We start from the raw sequence: 25,291 nt of genomic DNA, 5'->3' as shown, positions 1-25,291 counted from the left end.
GCATGTAACTTGTTGTCTTCAATCTTTAACCAGTGTAAAAACAACCGTTTCTGTACATGTTTGATGCTCGCACTACACACCTGTAAACTAAAATATATTGTTAACTTCCGGCAACGGGACTTCATTGATGAGAAATTGACGCGGAAGTGACATCTTCTTCTTTGGTTAGAATGTCATGCGATGAAATACTGCCATCTGTAGACCAAATATTATATTTCTTTCTTTCTTTCTTTCTTTCTTTCTTTCTTTCTTTCTTTCTTTCTTTCTTTCTTTCTTTCTTTCTTTCTTTCTTTCTTTCTTTCTTTCTTTCTTTCTTTCTTTCTTTCTTTCTTTCTTTCTTTTTCTGGTTATAATTGTTATTACACAGCCTTAGAAGTGGTGGTCAGAATCTAGTTACTCCAGTACGACACTTATGGATAGATTTGAGAGGGAAATAATGAACTTTCTACTCCACTATAAACCATATGATGAGATCATAAAATATAATACATTGATGAAGATTACATGTTTCCAAACATTTTTGACATCTAGCAATTTACTAAAGAAAAAAAAAAAAAAAAAAGGAAAACTAAAGGTTTGGTCCCATCGCCAATGTGCTGTTAATTAAAGCTTTCACTGAAGAACAACTTTCCCTAAATAACCGGATCAGCTAAAATAATGTATTTAAGTCTAGCTTCACCTTGGCCAGTTATATGAGGAAAATGCATCTTATAGTTGCATCAATATTACCAATCTAACATAGTCCTATACCATATCAGTCACCAAGGACATTAAGGCAGAACATTTACTTAATACGTTATTAGGGCACTTTTCTCATAATACTTTGTATTTAGGAGCTTTATTTGTAATGGACTGCTTACTTTCACTTGGATGTGAGTGTACCATTCACTTCTGCACCATATACTGTATATAAATCAATGTGAACACAATATAAATAAACATAATAATGTCTGTAGAGCTGAATTTCGGCACGTGATCCCCCTGCAGGATTTACAAATAAATTAAAAAGTTGTAACATAACCAAAATCAAAATGACAGTAAAATTCGTCTGAAAGGATTTTTGTCTGCTTTTATTTTGAAGGCTCTGCTTCAGTTTCCTTTTTGCTGTTGCGTTCTTCCCGTGCCTGCAGCGCCATCTGCAGGCCGCTGCTGTTCTTCATCAAATCATCCTTGTGGAGGGGCTGCGGAGGTAGGAGGACACAATCAGCGGAGATTTTAAACCCACCGGAGCCCGTGAGGCGCCAGCAGAGAGCGGAAGGCTCGTTTTTGAGTCGACCGCTGGCAGCAGAGAGACGTCGGTCAAAACATCGCTGACGACTCGGAGATGGGACGAACACATTGGTTGTCGGAGGCGCTGCTTATCGCCATGAAGCCAGCTTCATTTGCTATCGGTCACCTGCAGCCTTTGGCTCGGAGCGTCTAGATTCAACTTCAGGTTGGTACGAGGGTCCAGCTGTTAACGTGAGTTTTCTGCGTTAAGCCGCGCTGCAGCGCGCTGCTCACTCCGCACGATTCATTTTGCGATCCAAACATACGCAACGCAGTTTACAGTGCATGGGCTTCTGCTCCACACGCACACACGCACGCACACACACACACACACACACGCACACACGCACGCACACACACGCACACACACACACGCGGTGTTTCGCTGTCACCTTGAATAAGCAGATTCCTCAGTTATAACGCGAAGGTACCCCGTTAATTACGATGACTGTGTGTTTGCTGCCACTCACAGGCTTTCAGATCTGCTCTGCTGACAGTCCCCATATTTGCACCTGGATGATATGAGAGGCTGCAGGAGGCGCTGATGGAGCTCCAGGAGTTGAGCTGGCTGTGTCTGGTGAGTCTCTTCCTCGCCTCCTTGCTCATCGTGCTGGGATGGCTGTTCCAGTACTCGCTGAGCCTGCTGCGGCTGTGGAGAAACAGGAAGGCAGCGGAGCGGGGCAGGAGGGAGGCAGCCCTGCAGCAGCAGCTCTCCCTCACGCTGCCCCATCGCAGCCAGGCGGGAGGAGTGTGGGGCTTCCTGCAGAAGCTCCGCTCGGGCAGGGATGGAGAACCAGCGTGCGAGGCCGGGGTTAAAGGCTTGTTGACCTCTCTGTTCTCCTTCAAGTCCCTCAGGGAGCACTGGCAGAGGACCTGGGTCAAGGCTCTGAACGAGCAGGCTTGCAGGCATGGGGTGAGTTGAGATCTCGATTTTTTTTTTAAAATTTTTTTTCAAAAAGGTGTTGCATGCTGCAAAAGAGAGCTGAATAAACATGATGGCGGTGTGTAGAGGCGCATGCCTAAGGTCACTTAGCAGAGGCATAAATAATTAAGCAGGAGCTGATACAGTCAGTGTGTAGGCAGGGAGGTGGAGGTGTGGGAGTTAGAGTGTCTCTAGGTAAGAGGATGTGGGGTGCAGAGCGTTGCGTAACAGCTCTGAATCAATGCACAAAAGAGCGGAGAGGCAAAACCAGCCATCATAGCCTCAGTAACACCCACACCTCGTGGTAAAAATAGTCCCAAACCCTGATAGAGGAGAAGGGGGTGGGGGGGGGGGGTGGGGGTGTTTGACCACACTGGGAAAAGAGACAAGAGGATGGTAGTCTCACCTTTACTGATGCTCATAACCTTTACTGTCTTTAAGTTTAAGGCAAGTTATAACACATTCATGCTTGATTCAGTGCGGTCAGTTGTACACCACACAGTTACTGCAGTTGTCTGGCACGTGTTGGAGGCGGACCTCAACTTTCTAAAGGTCTCCCTCTTTTTAAATAGCTCCTTTGACTTGTGGGAATCAAAGCCTGCCACACAGTCAGGTGTTTCCTGTGAGCGCTGGAAGAGGAAAAAGATCCTCTACCCCCTATATCCCTCACACACACACACACACACACACACACACACACACACACACACACACACACACACACACACACACACACACACACACACACACACACACAAACTCTGAGTGTGTGTTGGATCAGAGATGAGTAGGTGGGGAGTTTAAAGGAGTCGGATCAATGCTCACAGTGAACGTGCACAACAAACAGCACTCTGTTGGGATTCACAAGGGTCACCTCACCTTTGCTGATTTGAAATCCTCTCCTTCAGATGTTTAGGTAAACACTGGAGAAGTGTGAGTATTGAGCACCTAGATGGAAACACAAATAAGCAACAGACAGCAAAAGTTTCTTGGGTGCTGAAAGTAAAGGTTTCAAAAATAGTGCCTCAAACATAATACAAGGTGCAGAGAAGAGAAACCCTCTAAAGCAAATCAATGTGACTTTAAAACAGCAACAATTCATACACACAGTTTTTCAAGGTATTTCCAAACACCTCAGCTGCACCTGTCTCGTCATGTGACCTTTAGCCTGACTGCATGATGTTGAGATGAAGGCCCTGTGGGGGCCGCACCCTCCGTATCAGGACCACTTGTTCTTCCTGTTGCAGAAGATAGTTCTTTATGACTTAATTTGGGATCAGACGACGGTACTGCATGATGAAACTAGATATCTAAAGGGGAGCGCCGAGCTTTGAACATCGGTTGCTTCATGTTTTTTTATGTGACTCCATCATACTTTGTGGATTCTCTGTGCATTCTACATATGTTTTGGTATGCAGCGTTAAGCCTGGCAAGCTTTCACAATATCTGTCTTCATCATCTAGCCTCATTGTGCTGGTACTACAAGAGGTCTCTGTGGTATTGTTGTAAGTGGGAGTGTGCCAGCTTAGTTATCTTACATTGGCATAATTAGTTGATCCGTTGTGACCTTTGTGGCAGTTGGCAGTTACCAAGAAACTCCACAACACTTCAGTGAACCTTGGGTGAACTTTGGAGCCTTTCGTGACAGTTTACTAGAGTTACGAGAAGCCAGGTACATTGTAGTTACCTTTCTAAAACTTTTATGACTTCTAAGTCTTACAATGCAACCTAGCTGTAATTATTCATAACACATTTACTTTGCCGAGGATAGATCTAGATCTAGCAATTTAAATCTGAATAACCCTTTGGCAGCTCTAAATATACAAGAGAGGTTTTCAGGAAATCAGGTGCTGATAAGGGGTTGTGCTTTTTAAGGTGGTAGCTATGGAAAGCTTTTGTAAGTGAGAGCCTTTGCCATTCTTTGCGGGTTTGACCTTTAGGCTCATGCTTTAAAATGCCAGTTTTTGTTGTTATGCTGCAAAGAACCAATGCTTTTACCCAGCAGTGCGAAAGAGTCTGATGCTCACTGCAAGAGAATTTTCTAGACTGGGTAAGTGCGTCAGTGGTGGAGGAGACGGAGACATGTGGCTGTTTGCCCATGTGGTGTTTAGTTTGTGAACGGAGTATGTGAGCCAAAGCTGCCCGAGTTCACAACAAAAGTGTCTGCTCGTCGCCGGGTCTGCGTGCTCGAGCAGTCTGTTATTCCTAAATGTGTCTGGAGTGTATGCAAATCAACTAGGAAATTGTTAATGAACTTTTGAACATGACACTTTAAGAACAAATCACAAATATATCTTATTGAACGGATACACAGACAGGATGTAATTTAAGAGCTTTAGGTTTCAAGATCCTTGTCTTGAAACCTAAAGGTCACATGCGTGATCTCCACAGTATCCCTTTAATATCAACCACAGATGCATTAGATGTGACGGTAAGTATTTACAGACACAATAAGTGGTCATTAAGTTGTATCATGTTAAATAGCCAGTTAACTCCATCTTAGTTATCATATTGCTCATGCTTTGTCCTTTCATTTCACCTTCTCCCTAAAAATCTGCCTGGAAAAAAGCTGCTGTCGGAGTCTGTGTGGAGATATGGCGAGTATTAGGTGGCAGGAGGCGAGCCATGTACAGTAGGCGCCTGCCACCTGGCAGCCAGGTTTCTGTGGTCACTTTGAAAACAGACACGAGAGCAGCCGCCCATACTAATGGTCCCCAGGACTCACGTTCTCCTCTAACTTGCAATTCATGATTATGTTTCTACGTCAGGCAAAACATGAGCTCCCCTGGAGGAGCAGGGCCCGATGGAGATACGTCTACAGTGTCATCATGTGGGGATTAGTACACAAATCCTTTATAGCATTAACCTAAGTACTTCTCCAGCATTTAAGATTGATGCTGACAGAGGTCTTTAAATAATTATGATGAAATTCACCCAAATAAAGGGAACTTGAATGAGCCTGCATGGGTGAGTTGAAGCAACAGAGGCTCAGAGACACATTTTCCTCTGCAGAACACATTATGTTCGGTCATGCAGTAGAGTGTTTTTATTGGGTATGCTGTCATTATTTAATTATTATTATTATTATTATAATAAAGATTTGGTCCTGAACAATTGTGACAGAAAATTCAATTGCAAAACCGTATTTATGACATCATTAAAAGTAGAGTTGATAGTAAAGTAAATATCTTGGGATTTTCAACTTTTGGTCGGACCAAAAAACAAATATAATGGAAAGTTTGACCTATTTTCTGACATGTTATAACAAAAAAACAAACAATTAATGGATCATGTCCTTATGCTAAATGTGACAAATCTGATATTTAACTCCCATGTCAGAAAGAATGAAAGTGGAGGGAAACAACTAGCCTTACTGTCCAAAGGTACAACAAACATTTCTAAAGTTCATTTATTTACTCCATACAAAAACAAAATGTGAAAACAAGAAGTTGTGGTTTTTCAGATGCAGATCAATATGTATAAACTGAACTATTCCTTTAAGCCAGTGATACCCAACCTGAGGTATGTGTAATATTGGTGGAAATGTGCTTATGCTTTGCCTGGTAGAGCGATGTGATGTCACGTTTGATAGCTTAACCCTAACGTCAGTCAGATTCAGTCTCAGCCACTGCTCGCTATTTAACTTTATGAACCTACTGCATGGTTAAATTTGGGAATTTTAATTTATGAAAAAAGTTATTGTCTGCTGTTAATTCAAAATTAATAATATTGCATTAGTTATCCCCCAAAGAAAGATTATACCCCGATATTGTGATATAAAGTCATATAATTTAAAGAACTTTATTGGAAGTCACCCACCCCTCAAAGGTTCTTACATGGCACACACATTCACGGTAGATTCAGCACTTATTTATTATAAGCTATATTCTGTAGCTACGAGCTACTTCCATTGTAACCACAGCTTCAGGCTCTTATGACTGGGCGGCTCTTTGAAATTCATAAAGTCTCTCCCAGTTCTAAGTTTGGCAACTTGCCAGCACTTATTACACAGGCAACTGGCTCTTTATGCACACGTGGGCCACTGTCTGTAGTTTAGAAAAACACTCATTTTCAGAAGTCTGATTTGGCTGAGCTCGTTGATAGTTTGTCCACGGCAGCGGAGAGTGACGTAATCAGGAATCCTCATGCTGTCTCACTAATTTTGAGTGTTGACAAAATGCCGTGTCCTTGCAGCAAAACACTCCCGATGGGACACCTGACCCTGAACCCCCCGTAGTCCACGCAACATTCGGAGCAACACGATGAGACTACAAAAATGATTCACAGGGGTGAATACTGACACGGCGTCTGGGGGTTGTTACGTAAACTGCAGCAAGTGTTTCCCGCTAATGCATCATTGTTTCGGTGTGTAGGTCTGTCTGCAGCATCACTTGATACTAGAAAAGGAAACGGGACAATTGACATGAAGGCGGTATGTGTGCTAGCTGGCTGTCCGACTACATTGGTGCTGCAGACGGTTTCAGCTCGGTGTGCTTGAGCTCACCAAACAGAGCGTGGTGGGGATATGATGTTGGTGACAGCGTCTCATCTGGCTTCTTCCTTGGAGATACTTTAACCCCCCCGCCTCTGTGCTTCTCACTCTTATATATATAGTCGCTATATAGTCCACGGGTTGGCCCGAGGCTTCATCGCAGCTGGTTTTACGCAGCGATGTTAGCAGAAGAATGTCTTCTTGCTGCCAGGTCAAATGATAGTGATTTCCACGGAGTTATCAGTTAACTAGATTTAAAAGCCCAGACACACTTTATGAAATACTCACAATAATACCACATTTTTCTCCCCAGTTACAACTTCATCTGATATGACATGGAGTACACAGCACGGTTTCAAGAGCATAGATCGGTCCTTTCTGTCTCTTCCTGCACCTTCGGAGAGTACTCCCATCGTGCCGCTCATTTCATGACTCAGTTGTTTATCTGGCAAAACTGTCTGTCTGCTGAACTGCCTGAGCCTCTGCTTATAATCTTGCCTCATAAGAAATGACTTGATATGGAGCTACTCGGATGTCTCGTGCTGGATTAGTCTGTAGAGGAGGCTTGAAGGCCTGGATTGGTCGGCGGCCTCCCCAGGCCTGCAGTCCAGACCGTATCAGCAGACCGCGTGTGCATCTGCAGCTGACACATGGTGTGAAGCCATCGTTACTGAGTAAAAGAGGAGGACAAAACGAGCGTGCATTTGCGGGGAAGGAAGCTCCCTGTCCATTCACAATCTGCAAGTCATAATGAGGCTGGTGAATAGCATGAGAACAGAGTTCACTTCTCCCCTCTCTGACTGCGAGCTGCTGGTAGATGATTAATGTCCTGTGATTATGCTCAAGTAGATTCCTTCTTAACGACAGGGGACATTAAGCACTCAGCGCTCATTTGATATGATTGTGCAGGAAACTAACCTTTTTATCCCTCAGACACAGCTGCTGATGAGATTCAACTGCACTCGCCAGTTACCTGCCAAAATTTACAATAATGGTAAATACTTTGTGTGGCAGAGATTAATCTACAGAATGGGCTGCTTTCACTTAGCATTCAAAATGAGGCATGATTCTAATCTTATATTGTACCTGGTTAAATTGTGGAAGCTAAGGTAGATCCTAAATGCTTTCAGTTTTAATGCACTGTATTTTGCTTTTAGTAGTTTTCTGTATAGCAAAAAGAGCCGTTCACAAAACTACTTTAAATACAGGTAAAAAAAAAAGTCTCTAATTTAGTGATGGTCTGTTAAAGGTTGTAGGAAAGACATGAGATAGGACATTAAATCAGTTCACAGTCAGGAGGAGGGCACTTCAGTTAGTCAGCTAGTGTAGCCAAGTAGTCCTTACATAACAGGTTACAGTTAAAAATACATTAGCTGTGTTAAGTAAACCAGCCACTTTGTTGTGCTGTTAAAATTTTCAACGCTAAATTTTATTCTCTTTATGCTTTACAAAATTGGACGAGGCGCTCGGCCGGACTATTGCTCAAGGCTTCAGTCTTTCATATGATTATAGTCTGGAAACCCTGTTCGCTTAAAGGTTTGCTCAGCCACTCTGAAAGGGGGACCAGTCGATTACCAGTTAGGGTGGCTAAGTGTGATGTAGTTAAAGTTCCAACAATGCCGGTGGTGGTAGAGTTTCAGTACACAACATACGTCACATGGTGGTCAATGCGGATTGGGGACAAGTTTCTTTAATCATTTTAAAATGAACCCGAGGCCTAAGCCCATTTTGAAGCAACGATCTCTAATGTAGTGCGGCCAGAACCATTCATTTACGCAATGAATTTGGGTCTGGAAATACCAGGCTAGAGTGTAGAGTGCAGAGGATGCAACCTACATCAATTGACTTAGACCACCCTGCTCTGCGGTCTGTCTCTGTTGAGTGAAGTCGTCTCGTTAAAACAACAGGTTAGGTGTTGAATTTAGCTGTGGCCACCTGAACCTCAGAAATGCACTACTAACAGAAACTATAGGAAAGGAAATGAGGGTCATGAAAAGCCACAGGGGGAGAGTATTTCTGGTTGACCCACATGCTTTTCACAGGCGTTGAGCCAGCTGGACCCAAAGGGGGAGACGCTGACAAACCTGAAGTGACACTATGGATGTCCTCAGGACCTATCTCTTTCCAGAAATACCCTCACATACACACTCTGTTGGACAGGGGTGGTTCACAAGGACAAATCAGTGGCCATGCTACTAGCGTTGCCCTCTCCATGACAAAATGAGCTCTGTTGCCATGGCAAGGAGGATACACAACACCATGGTGCACCAGATGGCTACCAATAAAGCCAATGTTTGTCAAATGTCTAAGTAAGCTCCATTGAAGGAATAAACCTTGGACCAGTTAGATATACTAGGTGTTGAAATATTAAATATAGGAAAACATCAAAATGTTAAACTTCCATTGTGGCAAACCGCCCAAACATACAGCGCTGGTATAATAATTCTGCCCAGAAAGGTATTTTTAACACAATACTATATAATCACCCCACGGCAGAAACAACACAAAACATATATGCTCATCATAGATAAGCATATATGACACAAACACAAAAGAAACCACAAATCTGTGCTGTAAATGCAGTCCGGCTCTGGATTTGTGGGTGTTTTTGGTTCCTGGTGGTCTTGTCGGTAAGACACATATCATATAAGTGGGATGGCTTAATTTTACTCTAATCAGGTGCATTTGTTGCCTCATATTTTGTCTGTACCTACATTATCAACTGCCTTAAAAAAAAAACAATAAAATGCAAAACGTTAAAATCTAAAATAATGAAAGTGGCTTTTGACAGAAGTGACACAAACCTCCAGTAATAATGAGAAACCATATGATATGTTTTTTTTTTTTTTTTTATGAAGCCTCACAATCTGAAATACATCACATCCCATTTGTTCTGCACTTTGGACACAATGAACGGTTGGGTGACTGAGCAGTTTTAGAAGCTCCAGCCAACCGAAGTAAACAGAGCTGGTTGTACGCTGTAGTCATGTGACTGCAGTGTTAGTCCAGGGAACCTACGTAAGCTTGCAGCATTGCACTTGGCTTTGTGCCCTTCTGGCTGGAACACTGACAGACACACACACACACACACACACACACACACACACACACACACACACACACACACACACACACACACACACACACACACACACACACACACACACACACACACACACATAGACACACTGCACAAACTTTGTTATATCATCCTCCCACCTCTGCCCCGCCTCCACTGTTGTGTTTGATACAGATTGGACTTGGACCTAGTGGAACATATGCCTTGACAATAGGGGATTTGTTTTCTCTCACTTGCACCTCCTAAGCCAGTTAAAGCCATCCAGTAAAACAGATCCTCTGGCACAGACAGCATGGTAATAGTAGGCCACTGGTGAATATTTTCTTAAAACTGAGACAATTCCTCTTGTTAGGGGTGTCGGCCAAGTCCAACACTCCTACAGGAAAAAAAGCTGCCTCGCCGTAAGCATAACTAATCATTGACTGATGCAGTCTTGATAATAGATGTTGCTGTGGGGTCTGAGCAGCCTGAACCAGTTTAATGAAACACAAACTTCTGCAGTATTAAAAAAGCTCGTATTAATTCCCTCATAACAGCCTTTGGTCAAACATATGTTGTAATTTTTTTGCCAGTATCTTCAGGCACCATTCATCTGACTCCACTGATCCATAGAGCTGTCCTGGCATAAATCACAGTCCTGCTCTCTCATGCATTGTAAATACAATAATTTGGTCTTCGTTCGCAGCACCGTCTTTACAGCCATTTTTATTAAGGCACCTTACAAAAGTATTTTTTGATTCATGGACATTTTTGGCATCATACGCAACATCTTCACCTTGTAATGGGGAAAGATAACATTACATGATCAGCATGTGAATGATACACTCAGTACCATACTTGTGGGATTGTTATATATGTATTAAATTCTTCAAAAAAAAGCTTAAGTTAATTTGCATTTTAGTTTATGATAAAGCAGCCATTTCCTTTACTAATTGACCAACTATGATGAACTACTAAGCAGCTGCGTTGAAGACTCATCACTGCTGTAGAAAATCTTTTATGTCATTTCCAAGTGTCTCTTCTGTTTCTCTTATATAATATTTAGGTCATTTTCTCTTCTCCTCTGTCTCTTCCAGAGCTCCATCCAGATAACTTTTGACAGCAGCCTCCAGTTAACTGCTGCCTCTGGAATAGATAGTGTGACCTGCACTGACCAGTCAGCAAACCGAATGGTAAGTAAACTTTTTAGTTCATGTGCATGACAGCTGTAAAAAAGAAAAAAAAATGCAGGGGTTAACCTCTAAAGCGGGCATCTTTAGTCAGTCAACCAGGAAATTTTAATTGGAGCAACAAATATCAAGTGAATATGATGATGATGAGCATCGTCTTCCTCTTGTTTTGCAGGTTTTACACTGTAAATGTTGGGTCGACACACTGACATTTCCTGTGACGGTCACCCAGCAGTCACCTGCTGCTGTTTCCATGGACACCTATCAGATCACTATACAACCTATGGTGACAAAGGTACCAAAACACAGAACCAGGATTCTTACAGTTTGTACATGGGGGGGGTCAGGCCTCTAAAACAAACCAGAATGTCAGAGCATCATCTGCGTTGTTATCCAAGTGTATAATTTTACGCATTATAATAAAAGATAAAATAAATAAAAAACGCATGTCACTCAGACATTACTGCAATTGTGGATTTTGTTTTCTGCCAAATGGCATTATATGCTTTTATAACCCTCCGAACCTCAAGCAGTTTCTAAGTGTTTTTTTTTTGTTGCTCCTGTCATATTTTTACTCACTGTGGGCTCATTTTTCACTGCAGCAGCAAGTCCTGCACCTCTACAGAAACAGCACAATCATGGCTAGAAGTAGGGGGCACTAAAAAATGACCTCTGTGCAGTATAACACAGTTATAATGTCATAAAGCACAAAAAAAAGAAAATGTAACTTAAATTTCTTATTCATTTTACAGAAATTTAAAAAAGATTGAAAATTTTTCAAAAAGCTCACAAATGTTACCATACTATACATATTGAACTATATACATTTTTACAATCTTTACAAACCTCTCTGTCCTATCTCCTTTTATGGTTCAGCCTGCAGTTCAGTTGAAGATTTACAGAATTTTTGTCACGCGTGTTGGTCACAGCAGGGTCATTCAAGGTCTTGCAGTTGTGTGAGCTCAGAATTTTAACTTTTTTTTTTTTACAGAATATGGATTGTACAAACTGTTTATTTTTGGAATTTTTTTTAATGAGCTATGTACAATAAAATGACTTTCTGGCTATAATAAATGGTTTACTTCTAGTAATTTAAAAAAAAAAAAAAAATTTAATCGAAAACATCTCTTTCAAAGCCTCCGCCGGGCTGAGCGGTTCAGAGGAATGATGTTAAATATGTCGTAGAAGTAGCCAATCAAAAATGGCAGTCTTTTAGGAGGATTTTGTTCTGTTCTGTACTAAATGATGAATATACATGCAAAATCCTAATTGTTGTAACTGCATGCCTGTCAACCTGCTGTCTGCCTCTGTCTCTAACCTGTTTTCCGACCGTGCTCGCCCTGTCTGTCTCCATCAGGTGGTGGTGTGCCTGGAGGAGGTGGAGGACGAGGGTCTCCTGATATCCTGGACTCCTTCCAAGCAGCCATCATTCCCTCTGACCGTGTCTCCATGCAAGCTGCAGAGACAGGTGAGAACACTTGATAGTGCTACCACTAATTTGATATGGTTGCAGTCAGTAAAGGTCTCATTTCTGTAACTGTTTGGTGTTCACGAATCAAAAGCTTGTATACATTCAAACACGGCAACACACATTATGCAAATCTTTCTCTTCATAAATGCCAACATGTCATGTTTTTGCATGCGAGTTACTTTCCAGCCCATTAAACCCAACATGAGTTAGGCTGGAAATGGCGTTCTTGAATATTGTTACATAAATGTGCATGTCATTTAATGCCTTTTGTCTCAGGCAGCAACAAAATTAATAAAGTCAGAAAGAGACTGCAGACAGCCCTGCGGGGATACCCGCTGAACTAAGAAACAAGGATAGCAAAGTTTACGTTTTATCAAGCCAAATGTAATTATGAAGTATTGATATTGGCTCAATCCCCCGAAGGTGCAATGCTTTCTGAACAAACTAAATGGCTTTTAGATGAAAGCAACTGTAAACAGTCACATTAATAGAATGTGTTCCTTTTGGATATCATTAGAAGAAAGATTATATCGAATTATTTAAAGTCCCTGTTTGTGTCTGTAAGGCAACAATTCTCAGCACCATTCAGGCACAAGGCAGTTCAAAGTGCTTTACAGAGGCACAGACATACATTAAAAATAAGATATTAATAAGAGATTAAAAGTGTATTTAAAATAAAATAAAAACAAGGCAAGGCTATTCAGTTCTGCACACAGGTTTTATCATTGTAAAGTAATAATAAGTTGTCTGTTTTCTTCTCAGGGCTCTGAGTGTGAGGTGGACCTGAACATGATTAAGGGACTGATAGAGGATACTCTTTTCAGCACACAGCCAGCCATGGTCCTCAACCTCAAGACATGTGCACCCAGTCCTGGGGTGAGAAATATGTGTTTTTTTTCACTACTCTAACAGCCAGCAAGACAAACAATTTTACATAAATTAATTTCTAAGACTAGATGCTCTTTTTCTTTTGCACAATCCCAGGCCCCTATGGACCATCTCACGGTTGGCTCAAAATTTGTCTCCCAGAGTGTCATGGTTAGGCGACTAGTCCTGCGGCAGCTCAGGGCGACCTTGAGTAAAGGTCAGGCATTTTGCCTCTGCATTAGATCAACCCCGCCCAGCTTCCTGCTGATTGCAGAGATCTCACTGCGTCACTATGTGTTTGCAGGTCAGTGGTCCAGATCAGAGGAGCTGTGCTGTGTCCTGAGCCTGGACCAACCCTCTACAGAGAGGACAACCCGCTTCCTGTCTGTGCCCACCAACGCCAGCGCTGCACTTGAATGGAGTGAAGAAATAACACTGTAAGGTGCTATGTGTAATGCCAAACTTGTGGTAGCATGTGTAAGTTTATGCTAACAATGTTTTTTCTCAGTCAGCTTCTAGCTTTGAGTGAACTGGTCCTTTAAGACCACCCTGTTTTCTTCACAAGTTTTGGTCACGAGAGATTTCTGACTCTTGACTGTTTAAACCACACCTACATATGATGTGGCAGTTTAGCTGAGTGTCTAAGTGTAAAATTCAGAATAAATACACCAAACAATGTTTTTGAACTTTAATTGTTGCTTATGCAGTCATTGATATTCATGTTGTAGAGCAGTACAGGTTTTTAGGGGTTTAAAGTAAAAATCATCTTTAGAAAGAAGCTGTTATTCCAATTAATTTACCTAAATAATTCATCCTTTCATGGTGGTGTTTCACTTGAATTCGAACCTAGTTGTTTCTTTTGTGTTGCAGGGAGCTGGGCCCAGAAACCAAAGAGCTCAGAGTGAGACTTCTGGAGCGGAACGGCAAACGAGAACGTAAGGCATAGCTCAATACCAATTTACTCCTGGCTGCTGTTCAGAAACCTGATCAGCAGGAATGTTAAAGACTGCTTAAGCAAAATCATGGGTGCCTAAAACGCAGGGCTGGCAGACTCACTATAATTGTCTTTGTTGGCGTTTTGGGCTGTAGAAAATGTCAGGAGATGCTCCTTTTATGGCCTCAGAGCTTCAGTAGAAGGAACAGCTTTCGTGCTGCTTGACCTAATACGTTCAGACGATTCTTTCTGTGTTAAATTGTGGTTAGAATTCCTGCCTGGTCACGCCTCCATTGCCTTGGACGTCCACTGCAAAGTTCCCACTGGACAACACATACTGTCCGTAAGCCCCGGCTACGGCTTGGCACCCAACGCTACCATCACCTCGGAGGTAAGGGACCAGATTATTGAAAACTGTTTCAAGGATGTGGGGCAAACAGTTACATCACAGTTTCTTATCTAATATCAAGCAAGCTTAAATGCAACAAAGATTCACAACAAAAGAAGAGGGTGTGTTGTATAACAGCCGATACATCATCCATTGTCACGCCTGTAATGGTCGTGTCAAATTGCTTGTCATCTTTTCAGAAGACATCTTGTTGCCTTTTTTCTATCTTCCAATCTACATACCAAACAATGTATGTCCTCAAAGAGAGCGTAAACATCTGGCTTATCTCTGTAGGCTTTCTGTAGGGTAACGTTTCATGTTTGTACAACATCCTGTTGTTTTCTACAAAAGCATGCATAAAATAACCCTGAGGATACATCTCCTGGATCAGTCCTGCAACCTGATTAGTCAGCTAAAGTTCCCATCGGGTCCAAATGTCAGTTTAAATGAAGTTCCCACCCCCTCTATGTGTTTTATTTGCTTCATTAAATGTGGGAGTTTGTCTAACTTCACGCTGTGTTTTTGATTGAACTCTTCCAGCTGCTGTATCTGGAGACAGAGGAGCCTCGCAGCCCCCACAATGCTTTGCCACTTCGTTCCTCACTCACCCCCACCAAGAAAGTGGACGTGGACCGAACCATCATGCCGGATGGAACCATTGTCACCACCGTCACCACCGTCCAGTCTCGACTTAAACTTGAACGCAGTCCAGGTAAGTTTACAGAGTGAAGTTTTCAGATAAAGACTGTTGTGATCATTTTAACAATGACATAAAATAGTTGTAATGCCTTTCAGGTGATTCCCCTTTGCGTTCCCCATCCAAAGTGGAGGTGGTTGAGAAGAAACCCACCGTCCTGTCTGACAGCAGAGGCAGCAGCAGCAGCAGCCCCAACCCGAGCAGTGAGTTTCTACACTGACAGCCAAACATGGCTTTACATAACAGATGCAAAGCAGGATCAGCAGCAGTGTAACATGAGTGGAGAGGAAAGCACTTTTCAATATCCATCATACACTCTGTGCAGGTACTCCTGTTCAAAAACCTCACATACTGCAGCTCTATAACAGCTGGGAAACTACATGCTTACACAAAATACAAAAGAAGTCTGATAAACATGATTAGACGATTTTCTAAAGGACGTGCAATGCAACAAACATTTATTTAGTAATGAAAAGAAGCGTGTTTTAAAAACTGCATGCTATATTGCAGTTTACGAGTGCTGATTTACATGTTTGTGTTTTGTTGCTCAGAGAGCAGCCGCCTCTCTAACGGCCTGGGTCCCGTTGCAGAGACGGCTATTCGGCAGCTGACGGAGTCTGCATCCAAAGTGGCAAAGAAGACCCCAACAAAGAGGAGCACACTGATCATCTCGGGGGTGTCAAAGGTCAGATAATGGAAACAATCCAAAAGTAATGGGCTGTTTCTCTCTGCTTTTTAGATATGCTGCGTATTATCATTATTTAAGTGCAATTATTTTTTATTTCAAACATCATTTTCAGCTATTGTGTGGTTAACAGTAGATCAGTTACCTGCACAGTTATTTTCTGCAGAGGGAACGATAAAAAAAAATATTCCAAACACTGTTCTGATTATCTGAGCAGTGAACCATTAACCACTACAAGGAATCTAAACTACAATGACATGGAGCCAGGCAGAATGAGTGTGATCTAAATTTAGTCCACTGTCACAGCCCCCCTTTGGACACTTTATGTCTTCTGACCAGATTTTTGCCTGAATATCTGTAGAGATGTTTTCAGTGCACTTGACACACAATTCACTGGAAGGTTCGGGTCTCGTACTGTTGAAGGTGTAAGGATGCTGACGGCTGTAAAGTGTGTATTTTAATGTAACAGTCACAACAGTGTTAATCTTAAGTAGTGTTTTTAGTTTGGATTATCAGTAAGTAGGATCCTACAGTATATCTCTCTGGCTCTGACAGAATAACCCTTTAACTGTGCTAAAAGCACATCATTTAAAACACGTTCACACTCATCAGGTTCCACTCTCAGAAGATAACTGTCCGTTATCAAGCGGCTACGCTGCATCCATGGACGCAGCCACGCATGGCAACCACTACGGGGCGGGGCATCACCAGGACCAAGATGAAACCACACCGTCTGACGTGTCGGAGCGACCGTCCGTGGATGATGTGGAATCAGATACGGGTTCCACTGGTGCCTTGGAAACCCGCAGCCTCAAGGACCATAAAGGTAACGCACTTTGCTAATTGGTCTGTGCATATCATAATCATATCATGTTAATATCATCAGAGGTGGAGGTTCAGCTGCCAGTAACATATTTTAGAAAGGACAGTTTTGCACAATATCCAGTGATTCTAATGTTGTTTTTTTGTGAATTGGGTAATTAGTTGATGAAAATATGAATTATAGATTTAATTTTTTTTTTAGTCCAACAGGTTTTATTTTCATTTTACAGTATAATTGCTTAACATAATATTGAAACTCCAATTTACAAATTTACAGACAGCATAGGCACAAACTCTACTGCCCTCTGGAGGCCATACTGCAGCACATACACGACCAGACTGAGTGGTTTTCAATGAATTTAATTAGGGCTAAAAAGCAATAATCAAATTTGATGATGGGACTATGTCAGGAAATCATTCAATTAATTTGTCAAATAATTTTCTAATTGCAAACAGTAAGTGCATTGTCAGCAAAGTCGTAAATCTCCAGTGATGGAGTGCCACTTTAATACCATGATATATTGCATTCCTTGATGCATGCCGTTTGTTTCCTGCAGTGAGCTTTTTGCAGAGTGGGACGAAGCTGTTGTTCCGCAGAAGACATCGAGACAAGGAGTCCTGCCTCAGCCAATCCCACGAAGACATCTCCAACATGGGCAATAACTTTGCTGCTGCCACGAACAGCAGTCGTAAAAAGTCTGGCAGCTTCTCCCGGCGCCTCATCAAACGCTTCTCTTTCCGCTCATCAGGCAAATCGAAAGGCAAGGCTGCAGCTACCAACGGAGGAGCGAGTTCACCGGATAACTGATTATCATTGCAAGGGGAAGGACATGGGTCATCCAGGATTTTTATCACTGTCAGAAGAAGAACTAAACTTGAGTCCGGTCTTGGACAGGCTGAACACCCCAGGTGGGCTGTCACCTGTACATCTGGAAAGGAGGATACCTCTGGGAGCGCTCCGCTTTGGAGAGAAATTATTGCACCTTCAGGACAGAAGTCATGTTGAATCACAACACTGAATCTAAAATGTGATTATAAAATCAATTTTATGTGAGGAGAAATCTGCTGCTCGCTGAGGAGAAGGGAAGAGCTACAATGAAATGTGTTCCCTGTTTAAACACAAACTACAGTGGTAGTGTTTGATTGTGACTGGTGGTGGAAATGCTCTTTAACTATTTCATGACGTAAAATGCCAGTATGATGCTACTGGTTGCACTTTGGACTTTATTGGGTTTTTTGTGTGTGTGTTTTTTAACAACATATTTAAAGTTTGTTGGTTGTAAAACAGTAATTTATCATCATGTGAAACTCATGAAACAAGTGCTATTTATTTTACCCTCCAAAATTTGTCATCATTGTTGCATTCCATTGTAATATAGAGACATTGCTATTGTTTTTTTTCCATGCAAATGTAATTTTAAACCTATAATTTAAGTAAATTAACAAAAAAAAATCTATCTTAATCAAGCTGTAAAGTCCATTCATATAGCTTATTGGTTTTAAAAAAATTGTTTGTTGTATCTTCTATAAAAAGCAGAAAAGATCATACATTTATTTTATAATGGTACTTCCTGTGAAACATAACTTCAGTTTGCTTTTGAGAATCCAAACAGCCAGCAAGTCTAACAGACTTTTTAAGCCTGGCTATGTCAGTGAAAAAAAACAAAAAAAACAACATGATCAGGTTCTGCTCTCCGGTTGATGCTCCTGCGGACGTCATATGGACTTTCTTATTGTAATAACTATCATTACTGTGGAAAAAATATTTGATATACTGTGTTAAATTCCTCGCAAGGGTTGCAGGCAAAACATTTGCAGGAAATGCTGGCATGTAAATTGTTCATAATCATAAATATCGCAAAACTTATCCTGCAATAACATTTAGGAGCATTAATATAATGTCATATTTTTAAATGAATCCAAGTCTCTCACGAAGGACGGTACTGCAATATTTCTGCAGTTTAGTTTGGAGAAAACTGAACTTGTAAGCGTCTCAAGGAAGTGCTCAGAGACGCTACGCTCAAGCAGCAACGTTTCAGACAAGGTGATGAATGAAGCGGACGTACTGTACTCAGGGCTAGAAATCAAATCGCTACTAGCAACTAGAGATATGAGGAAACCTGCTGCATCCTTCAAAAGCAAATAGAAGCAGTATGTAAAAATGTACATAGGTTTTTGGCCATTTGTGTTTTGTCTGAAAACGTGAAAAATCTTTTAACTGACTGCATTAATTTATGGGACTTCAGAATGATTTAATTTTCTTTTTCTTCATCAATAAAAAGGATCGATATTAAAAGGGATCAGAGCCACTGCTGTCAAAAGGACATGTACCATGTGCTTTACAGAACTACAACAAATTCAAAATGCTGAAGAAATGACTAAAGCCACTTCACTGTCTAAAGGCACATTTAAAATAAATAAACATTTATATATTTCTGTGGTTGTAATGTGAAACAGAAAGATATGGGTTGCAAAAGATATGTATGAATTCTGTTGTTATATTTTAAATATTTAATTTATTGCAAATAAATTATTTTTTAAGCATCAATTAGTCTGTTTACCTGACTCTGGATTACAGGCTACTGTATTTCTTTTAGGAGATAAGATATGTTTTCAGTCACTCTAAAGCCCTTTGTTTTATGACGTTAATGCCAAATCTCTGTGTGCGGAGCTACTTCGGTTAAATTGAGTCTTTAATGCCAAATTACTTCTTACACATGTATCTGCATAGTTTCATTCATGCTCATAAGTTTCCTTTTTGAGCAGCTCCCTCCAGCTGTTTAACGTTTTAACATGCAGGAAACCGACATGCTCCATAATTCAAAAAGTCAAATGAGATACTTTTTACTTTTGCTGCGGAGTTAGTAAAAGCGCCAAAAAGTTCAAGCTGGAGGGAAGACACTCGATTGGTCTTCGATCTCCAACCTCCTTACTTGCGACCCACTCACAACGAGCAGGAAAAACAACAACCAATCACCTATGTTTATTCCCAAAGAGCCATTATGATTGGCTTGATGTCATAAGCGCTAAACCAATGGTTACTGACTTCCCGTTCCTCGCAGCCAATCAACTCTTGCTTTTTGGTTCCGAGTACCAATTGCCGTTTAGGGCGGGACAAAACGTGGAGTTTATATCCAGGTCGTGTATGCCGTTTCATTTTCACCGCTGGAAATTCTAGCATTGCAGTAGTCTGTTAGAAAACAAGGACGATAACAACCGATAATGTCTGGAAGAGGCAAAACCGGAGCAAAGGCCCGCGCTAAGGCCAAGACCCGTAGCTCCCGCGCCGGTCTGCAGTTCCCCGTAGGCCGCGTTCACCGTCTCCTCCGCAAAGGTAACTACGCCGAGAGAGTGGGCGCCGGGGCCCCCGTGTATCTGGCCGCTGTCCTCGAGTACCTCACCGCCGAGATCCTGGAGTTGGCCGGCAACGCCGCCAGGGACAACAAGAAGACCCGCATCATCCCTCGCCACCTGCAGCTGGCCGTGCGCAACGACGAGGAGCTGAACAAACTGCTCGGCGGCGTGACCATCGCGCAGGGCGGCGTCCTGCCCAACATCCAGGCCGTCCTGCTGCCCAAGAAGACCGGCCAGTCGGCACCGAGCTCCGGCAAGGCGGGAAAGAAGGCCTCCTCTCAATCTCAGGAGTATTAGCCTGCTGGCTAATAACTTGCAACCCAAAAGGTCCTTTTAAGGACCACCCACTCCTCACTCAAAGAGCAACTTTCCCGGTTCTTGCTACCTTAATTCACGTTTCGCATGGTTTTTTTTGGGGTATTATTTAATTTAATAAACGCTTGTTTTGTAAACATTGTCTTTACTACTCGTTGACAATAAGCCAGCTGGTGCTATTCGTTAGTTTTTGTGAAGGCGTGTTAATAGTTTAGTGTAGTTGTATTTGGCTGACCACCTCGATGGGTGTACAAATGGAAAGCACGCAGGATATCTGGGTTGTTACATGCTGGTGTTATTAAGTTAGCAGGCCCATTACATTGCATGTGTAGGGGGGCAAAATCCTGGCCTCCACTTACCACAATGTAAGGCTGTTTCATGGGCCACAGCCTCCAACACGTTTTGCTGTTAATCATCTGGTTCCCTGCAGCATGACTCTGCAGCTTCCCTTCAGGCTGGCTTTAAGCCTACAAGTTTTAATTCATTTAAAACCAGGTGCAAAATCTGCGTAGTTGATTATAATTGTTTCAGGTTCCCCAGTTAAGTATAAAACCCTCATTGACACCAAAATTCTAATTCAAAGTGTACCTAGCTGAAACTAATTTAATTAAAAAGAAGAAGAAGAAAAAAACTCCCCCTTTGAAGTTAACCAGACTTTTTAATGAGTGTGTTTGTGATCTGGTCATTATTGATGCTGCTGTGGATCAGGAGCTCCACACACCCTCTCTAATGATCATTGATGTTCAATCAACGCTTCTTTTGAGAATAATTTCAACAGAAACTGAATTAACCCTCGTCAGGGTACGATTCATGGCAGGCCTGCTCTGTTATGTTACATTAGTTTTAGTTGGGTGAACCTGATGAACAGAAAACCTATAGAGTTGGGGCACATTTTAAAACGGTTGTCTTTTGGTAAAAAAAAAAAAATGGCCTGAATACAGTGTTTGTTTGTTCATGTGTGGTTAGATCCTGCATAACATGTTAACGGTTCTGCCAGCATGAAGCTCCAGGTGTTTCCTCCTTTTGAAGAAACAAACAACAGCAGCCAGTTCAGCAGCATAGAGCACAGCGACACGTGACAGCAGACACAATGCAGAGAAGGAATATAACTTATTTCAACTGTCTAAATGTAGGCTACATATGTTCTAGAAATTAGGCAGTACACGTTTCCTCATAGATCATCAGACTATGGCAGCATTTGGTTAAAGTTGCAGTACATTGCGTATGTAATCATTTTAACAAATATAAGTCCATCTGAAAGTGACGTCCAAAGGATCAGGGCAAAACTTTAAATCTCAGATGACTGAATAAAACGTATTGAGAAGAAATATATCTACCCACATGTCAGGAATTAGATGAATAAAGTAGGGTTATGGCATTTGATGCCTGGTGACATAACTGGACACTTCAACAACCAGATCCTACACCTGTTAAATGTTGCAAATGCAACGAATGAAGCATGCAGGAAAAAGTCAGGAAGCTTCCTCAGATGCACACAGTCCACAAAAATACGTCTCAACTGACAGTTTATCACTTTGCATGTCTTTAAATGGAACAAGTTTCGATTATATCACAACTGTATCATATAGCAGAAATGTCAGCTGTGCTGTTCACTGACTTTGCCAGCAGGGGTCAGCTGTTTCATGTCTGATAACGTGGCATGTTTTGTGTTGATGCCCACGTGTGTTTCCATTTAATAACAATTGAAGACAGTTCACTGCACACATTGTTCCAACAGATGTGCATCTCATGCACCCTCACCACAATACCCAGAAAAGACTCATGAAAATATTTGCTGCTGGAAATGAAAGACTTTAAATCATTCCAAGAACCATCATAAAAAATAAGAAAATATCTGAAAAACTATCTTAAGGCTCCATCAGTGCGTGCGATAGTAATTCATGTCGTCTGTGGAGGCGGATTACATGTTTTTTTCATTTCACCCCAGACGTGCAGCTTAAATCACCCTCAACCGGAGAGCATGCAGATATTTCTGTCTGATTTGACTGTTTTATAAATGGCAAAAGAAGCATGACGCAACACACTTGAACCGAGCTCAGGACATGCTGAACCATTTACTCAGGCCTTGACAACGTGTCCAACACTAAAGTTCAGGACAAAAAATTCGTGCCTGATAGGAAAAAAAACGTAGGTGTCCACTGGCTGTGATAATTTCCTGATTCAACACTGTCAGAGAATGTAAATTTAGCAGCACTGTTGTTTTCAGTTGTTTGTGGAAATGACTTTGATAACAGTAATATTAATCATTTCATAGTACTTTATGCATGAAGCAGAGATATGAGAAATTAAATTCAGATACAGTGTCTGGTGATATATCCCTCCCGCTTCTTTCAGAGTGCAAAAAAAACATTAGCTGTCCCTGAGCCACTCTTCATTTGAAGTTTGAAATGATGTCACCGGGAAGGCACCTTTTTCCATGTTTTGTTAATTACAGCTTGTGGTGAATGGAACAAAAAGAGATCATCTAAACTTAGGCTGGGATACCGAATGGAAAAACTGTTCATGTTCACCATTTAGCTTTTGTATTTCCCAGCACTTGAAATTAATGGAAGTGAAGTCCACTCCAATTTAATGAAGTTAGGTTCACAAGAAAAAACAAGAAAAGCAACAAAGTTTTGATGTATCCAACTGTCTGTAAAATTAGCTCTTGGTTTGGTCTGTAAATCTGAGAACATCTAGAAAAACTAAAGCTCTAAAGTACAAGTCTGTCCTATGAGAAACATACAACAATGTAAAGACACGGACATGAAAAGGAATGATGAGTGGCGAGAGAAGGAGGGGTGGACTTGGCAGAATGATGTGTGTTTATGCAGCAAAACATTAACGTTGTAAGTAACTCAACAGCAGTGAAGGAGGAATAGCAGATTTCTATCCTTGAGAAGAGAAGTGGGAGACTTTTCACATGAACATTTGGGAGGGTGCCTCAACTTGTGCTTTTAATCTTTGGACTGAATCCTTCCACAGAGAAGAATACCCTCATTGCCTGCTCGGGTAATGAGAAACAAAAATATTTGCTATGTATGTGTGTGTGTGTGTGTGTCCGGGAGAGAGGGAGATAATGGCGCAATTGTGGCACTTTACCCTCATAGCGTTCAGCCCAATACGACCCAGTTATGTGTCACTCACCATGCACTGTGTGAGAAAGACTTTACACCCTGCCATTATCAGCGTTGTAATATTTCATTTTCTAGCTTCAATGTTACAGAGCAGTAGAAGCAGGTGGAAGCCATCTGGTTTCAGAGAGAAAGATTAGGAGCCAAACCCAGCTGGCTTTGTGAATGGGCACTTTTATGTGTGTATGTGTGAGATCAGGCTGCATTTGGGGCTCTTGTGACTAGTTTGTTGGAATTAGAGGACAATGAAGCATTTCTCCGACATGAGTGTGAGGTGCACATGTGCCTGAGTGAGTATAATTCTAACTTTAAAATGCTACGAATAACTTCTAGTGGGATGCATTTTTTTGTGACAGTATAAAAAAAAAACCTTGTTTGTGTGTAGATATGTAAGTGTTACTCTTCTGAAGTGAACTGTGTTGAACATATTGATAAGCTATGGGAGACAAGCGGGCAGATGTTACAAAGGAAACAGCACATCTGTTTGGTGGGCGACTCAAAGCAAAAGTTTTGGGAATATCAGCAGTTTACTGTTCTTCCTGGATTGTCTGGATGCTGAAATCTGCATGATGTGAGTTGGTACAGTGTGATAATTGTTGCATTGTATGAGAATGTGGGGCAAATCAGAAGATTCAAATGGCATTCATGTGTACACATTGTGAATTTGTTACTGTATATCTGGACAAGTTTTGTATTTTCTGAGAATGTTGCAAGATTGAAACACTGTGTTCTGAAACTATTTGTGTCTGTGCTGCAGATTATATAAATCTCTCTTAACCATCTGTGAATCCAAGCTGCACTCTTCCTTCAGAAGGCTCTTTCGGCTGAGTCGAGCCTCTTGTGCAACATTCCTCCCGACCTGCATGTGTACCATCAAAACAAGATTAGGTTACAGTGGAGTTAAGGCCAAGGTCAGGGCAAAAGTCAATTTTTAACCTGTCAGTGTGGTGGAGAATTTGTGCGTGGCCTGAGAGGAAGTGTTGACCGAGAGCGTGAACTGTTTCTTAGCAGCCTCAGACGCAGCCTGAATGCATGTTTACGTCTCAGACTGAGCCACCACTTGCCTAATCGTTACCATCCTTTATTATTCTATCTGTCTACTGTCATGTTCAGATATTCTGCAAAATCCTGCAGGCATTTTCTCCACAGGGCAACACAAGCTGACTGATCCAAACCTCGCACCAGACACATAATTCAAGATCTGCGAGAAACCTCCAACCCGCACAATCAATCATTTCACATACTGACAGTGGAGCTGGCAAAAATATCCCCATTTAAAGGTCATTCAGTAAATGTTCAGCACCTCAGCTGTAACGTCCACATCATCACAACTCAGAGCTGTAATCATATCTGCAGGATTCACCAGTCTGCAGTCCATCTGGTTACTTAGCTGCCTCTGTTTGTTTGTTTTTATGTTCCTCAGTGAGTCCTCATCTGCTTCATTTCCTCCATCTCCTCTCTGGCCCCCGACCATGGGAAAAGCCTTGAGAGATCAATAGTGGAGTCTTTTCTCCCACTCTCCTCCACCCTCTCTCTGTTTGTGTGTAAGCCAAAGAGTTCCTGTGGGACGTCTGAAAAGATGCTCACATGTTTACTCACTTCCTGTGGAATATAGTATTTCTCTGTCGCTGATGTATTGAGCATAGTAGGTGCATTATAATCCACTGTGCTTCATTATGTTATCATAATTTGT

At 41.7% G+C, this 25,291-nt stretch overlaps 2 protein-coding genes across 3 annotated transcripts; both read left to right on the top strand.

Moving 5' to 3' along the window:
- The first annotated feature begins 1,692 nt into the window (after nt 1-1,692).
- On the top strand, nt 1,693-19,343 carry c2cd2l (c2cd2 like). Of its 2 annotated transcripts, none has more exons than XM_069716427.1 (14): nt 1,693-2,182; nt 10,839-10,934; nt 11,107-11,226; nt 12,289-12,399; nt 13,165-13,278; nt 13,387-13,486; nt 13,574-13,706; nt 14,140-14,204; nt 14,473-14,594; nt 15,132-15,303; nt 15,387-15,491; nt 15,879-15,973; nt 16,586-16,799; nt 17,353-19,343. In XM_069716427.1, the coding sequence occupies exons 1-14, from the start codon at nt 1,814-1,816 to the stop codon at nt 17,601-17,603; spliced, it is 2,067 nt and encodes a 688-aa protein (XP_069572528.1). In that variant the 5' UTR covers nt 1,693-1,813; the 3' UTR covers nt 17,604-19,343. The 2 variants fall into 2 exon arrangements, with proteins under 2 accessions (XP_069572528.1, XP_069572527.1); XM_069716426.1 differs by having other exon boundaries at nt 1,695-2,182; nt 15,840-15,973.
- Nucleotides 19,344-19,910: 567 nt separating this feature from the next.
- h2ax (H2A.X variant histone) lies at nt 19,911-20,601 on the top strand. The gene has a single exon (XM_069716430.1). It carries the CDS (start codon nt 20,018-20,020, stop codon nt 20,444-20,446), a length of 429 nt encoding a protein of 142 aa, XP_069572531.1. The 5' UTR covers nt 19,911-20,017; the 3' UTR covers nt 20,447-20,601.
- The last annotated feature ends 4,690 nt before the right edge of the window (nt 20,602-25,291 follow it).

Source organism: Brachyistius frenatus, unplaced genomic scaffold, assembly GCF_029030835.1.
Source record: "Brachyistius frenatus isolate BFR_SWC_R1_liver_20210118 unplaced genomic scaffold, ASM2903083v1 Contig_157, whole genome shotgun sequence".
In the NCBI taxonomy this organism is placed as follows: domain Eukaryota; kingdom Metazoa; phylum Chordata; class Actinopteri; family Embiotocidae; genus Brachyistius; species Brachyistius frenatus.
The sequence above is the reverse complement of the archived record's forward strand: the minus strand, read 5'-3'. Positions and strand labels throughout refer to the sequence as shown.

What these genes read in the sequence shown, in the direction of transcription:
- c2cd2l (XM_069716426.1), top strand. Translation starts at nt 1,814, where the DNA reads ATGGAGCTCCAGGAGTTGAGCTGGCTGTGTCTGGTGAGTCTCTTCCTC. An exon ending in CATGTGCACCCAGTCCTGGG is followed by an intron (nt 13,279 to 13,386) that starts GTGAGAAATATG and finishes GCACAATCCCAG; the next exon opens with GCCCCTATGGACCATCTCAC. An exon ending in CAGCAGCCCCAACCCGAGCA is followed by an intron (nt 15,492 to 15,839) that starts GTGAGTTTCTAC and finishes TTTGTTGCTCAG; the next exon opens with AGAGCAGCCGCCTCTCTAAC.
- h2ax (XM_069716430.1), top strand. Translation starts at nt 20,018, where the DNA reads ATGTCTGGAAGAGGCAAAACCGGAGCAAAGGCCCGCGCTAAGGCCAAG.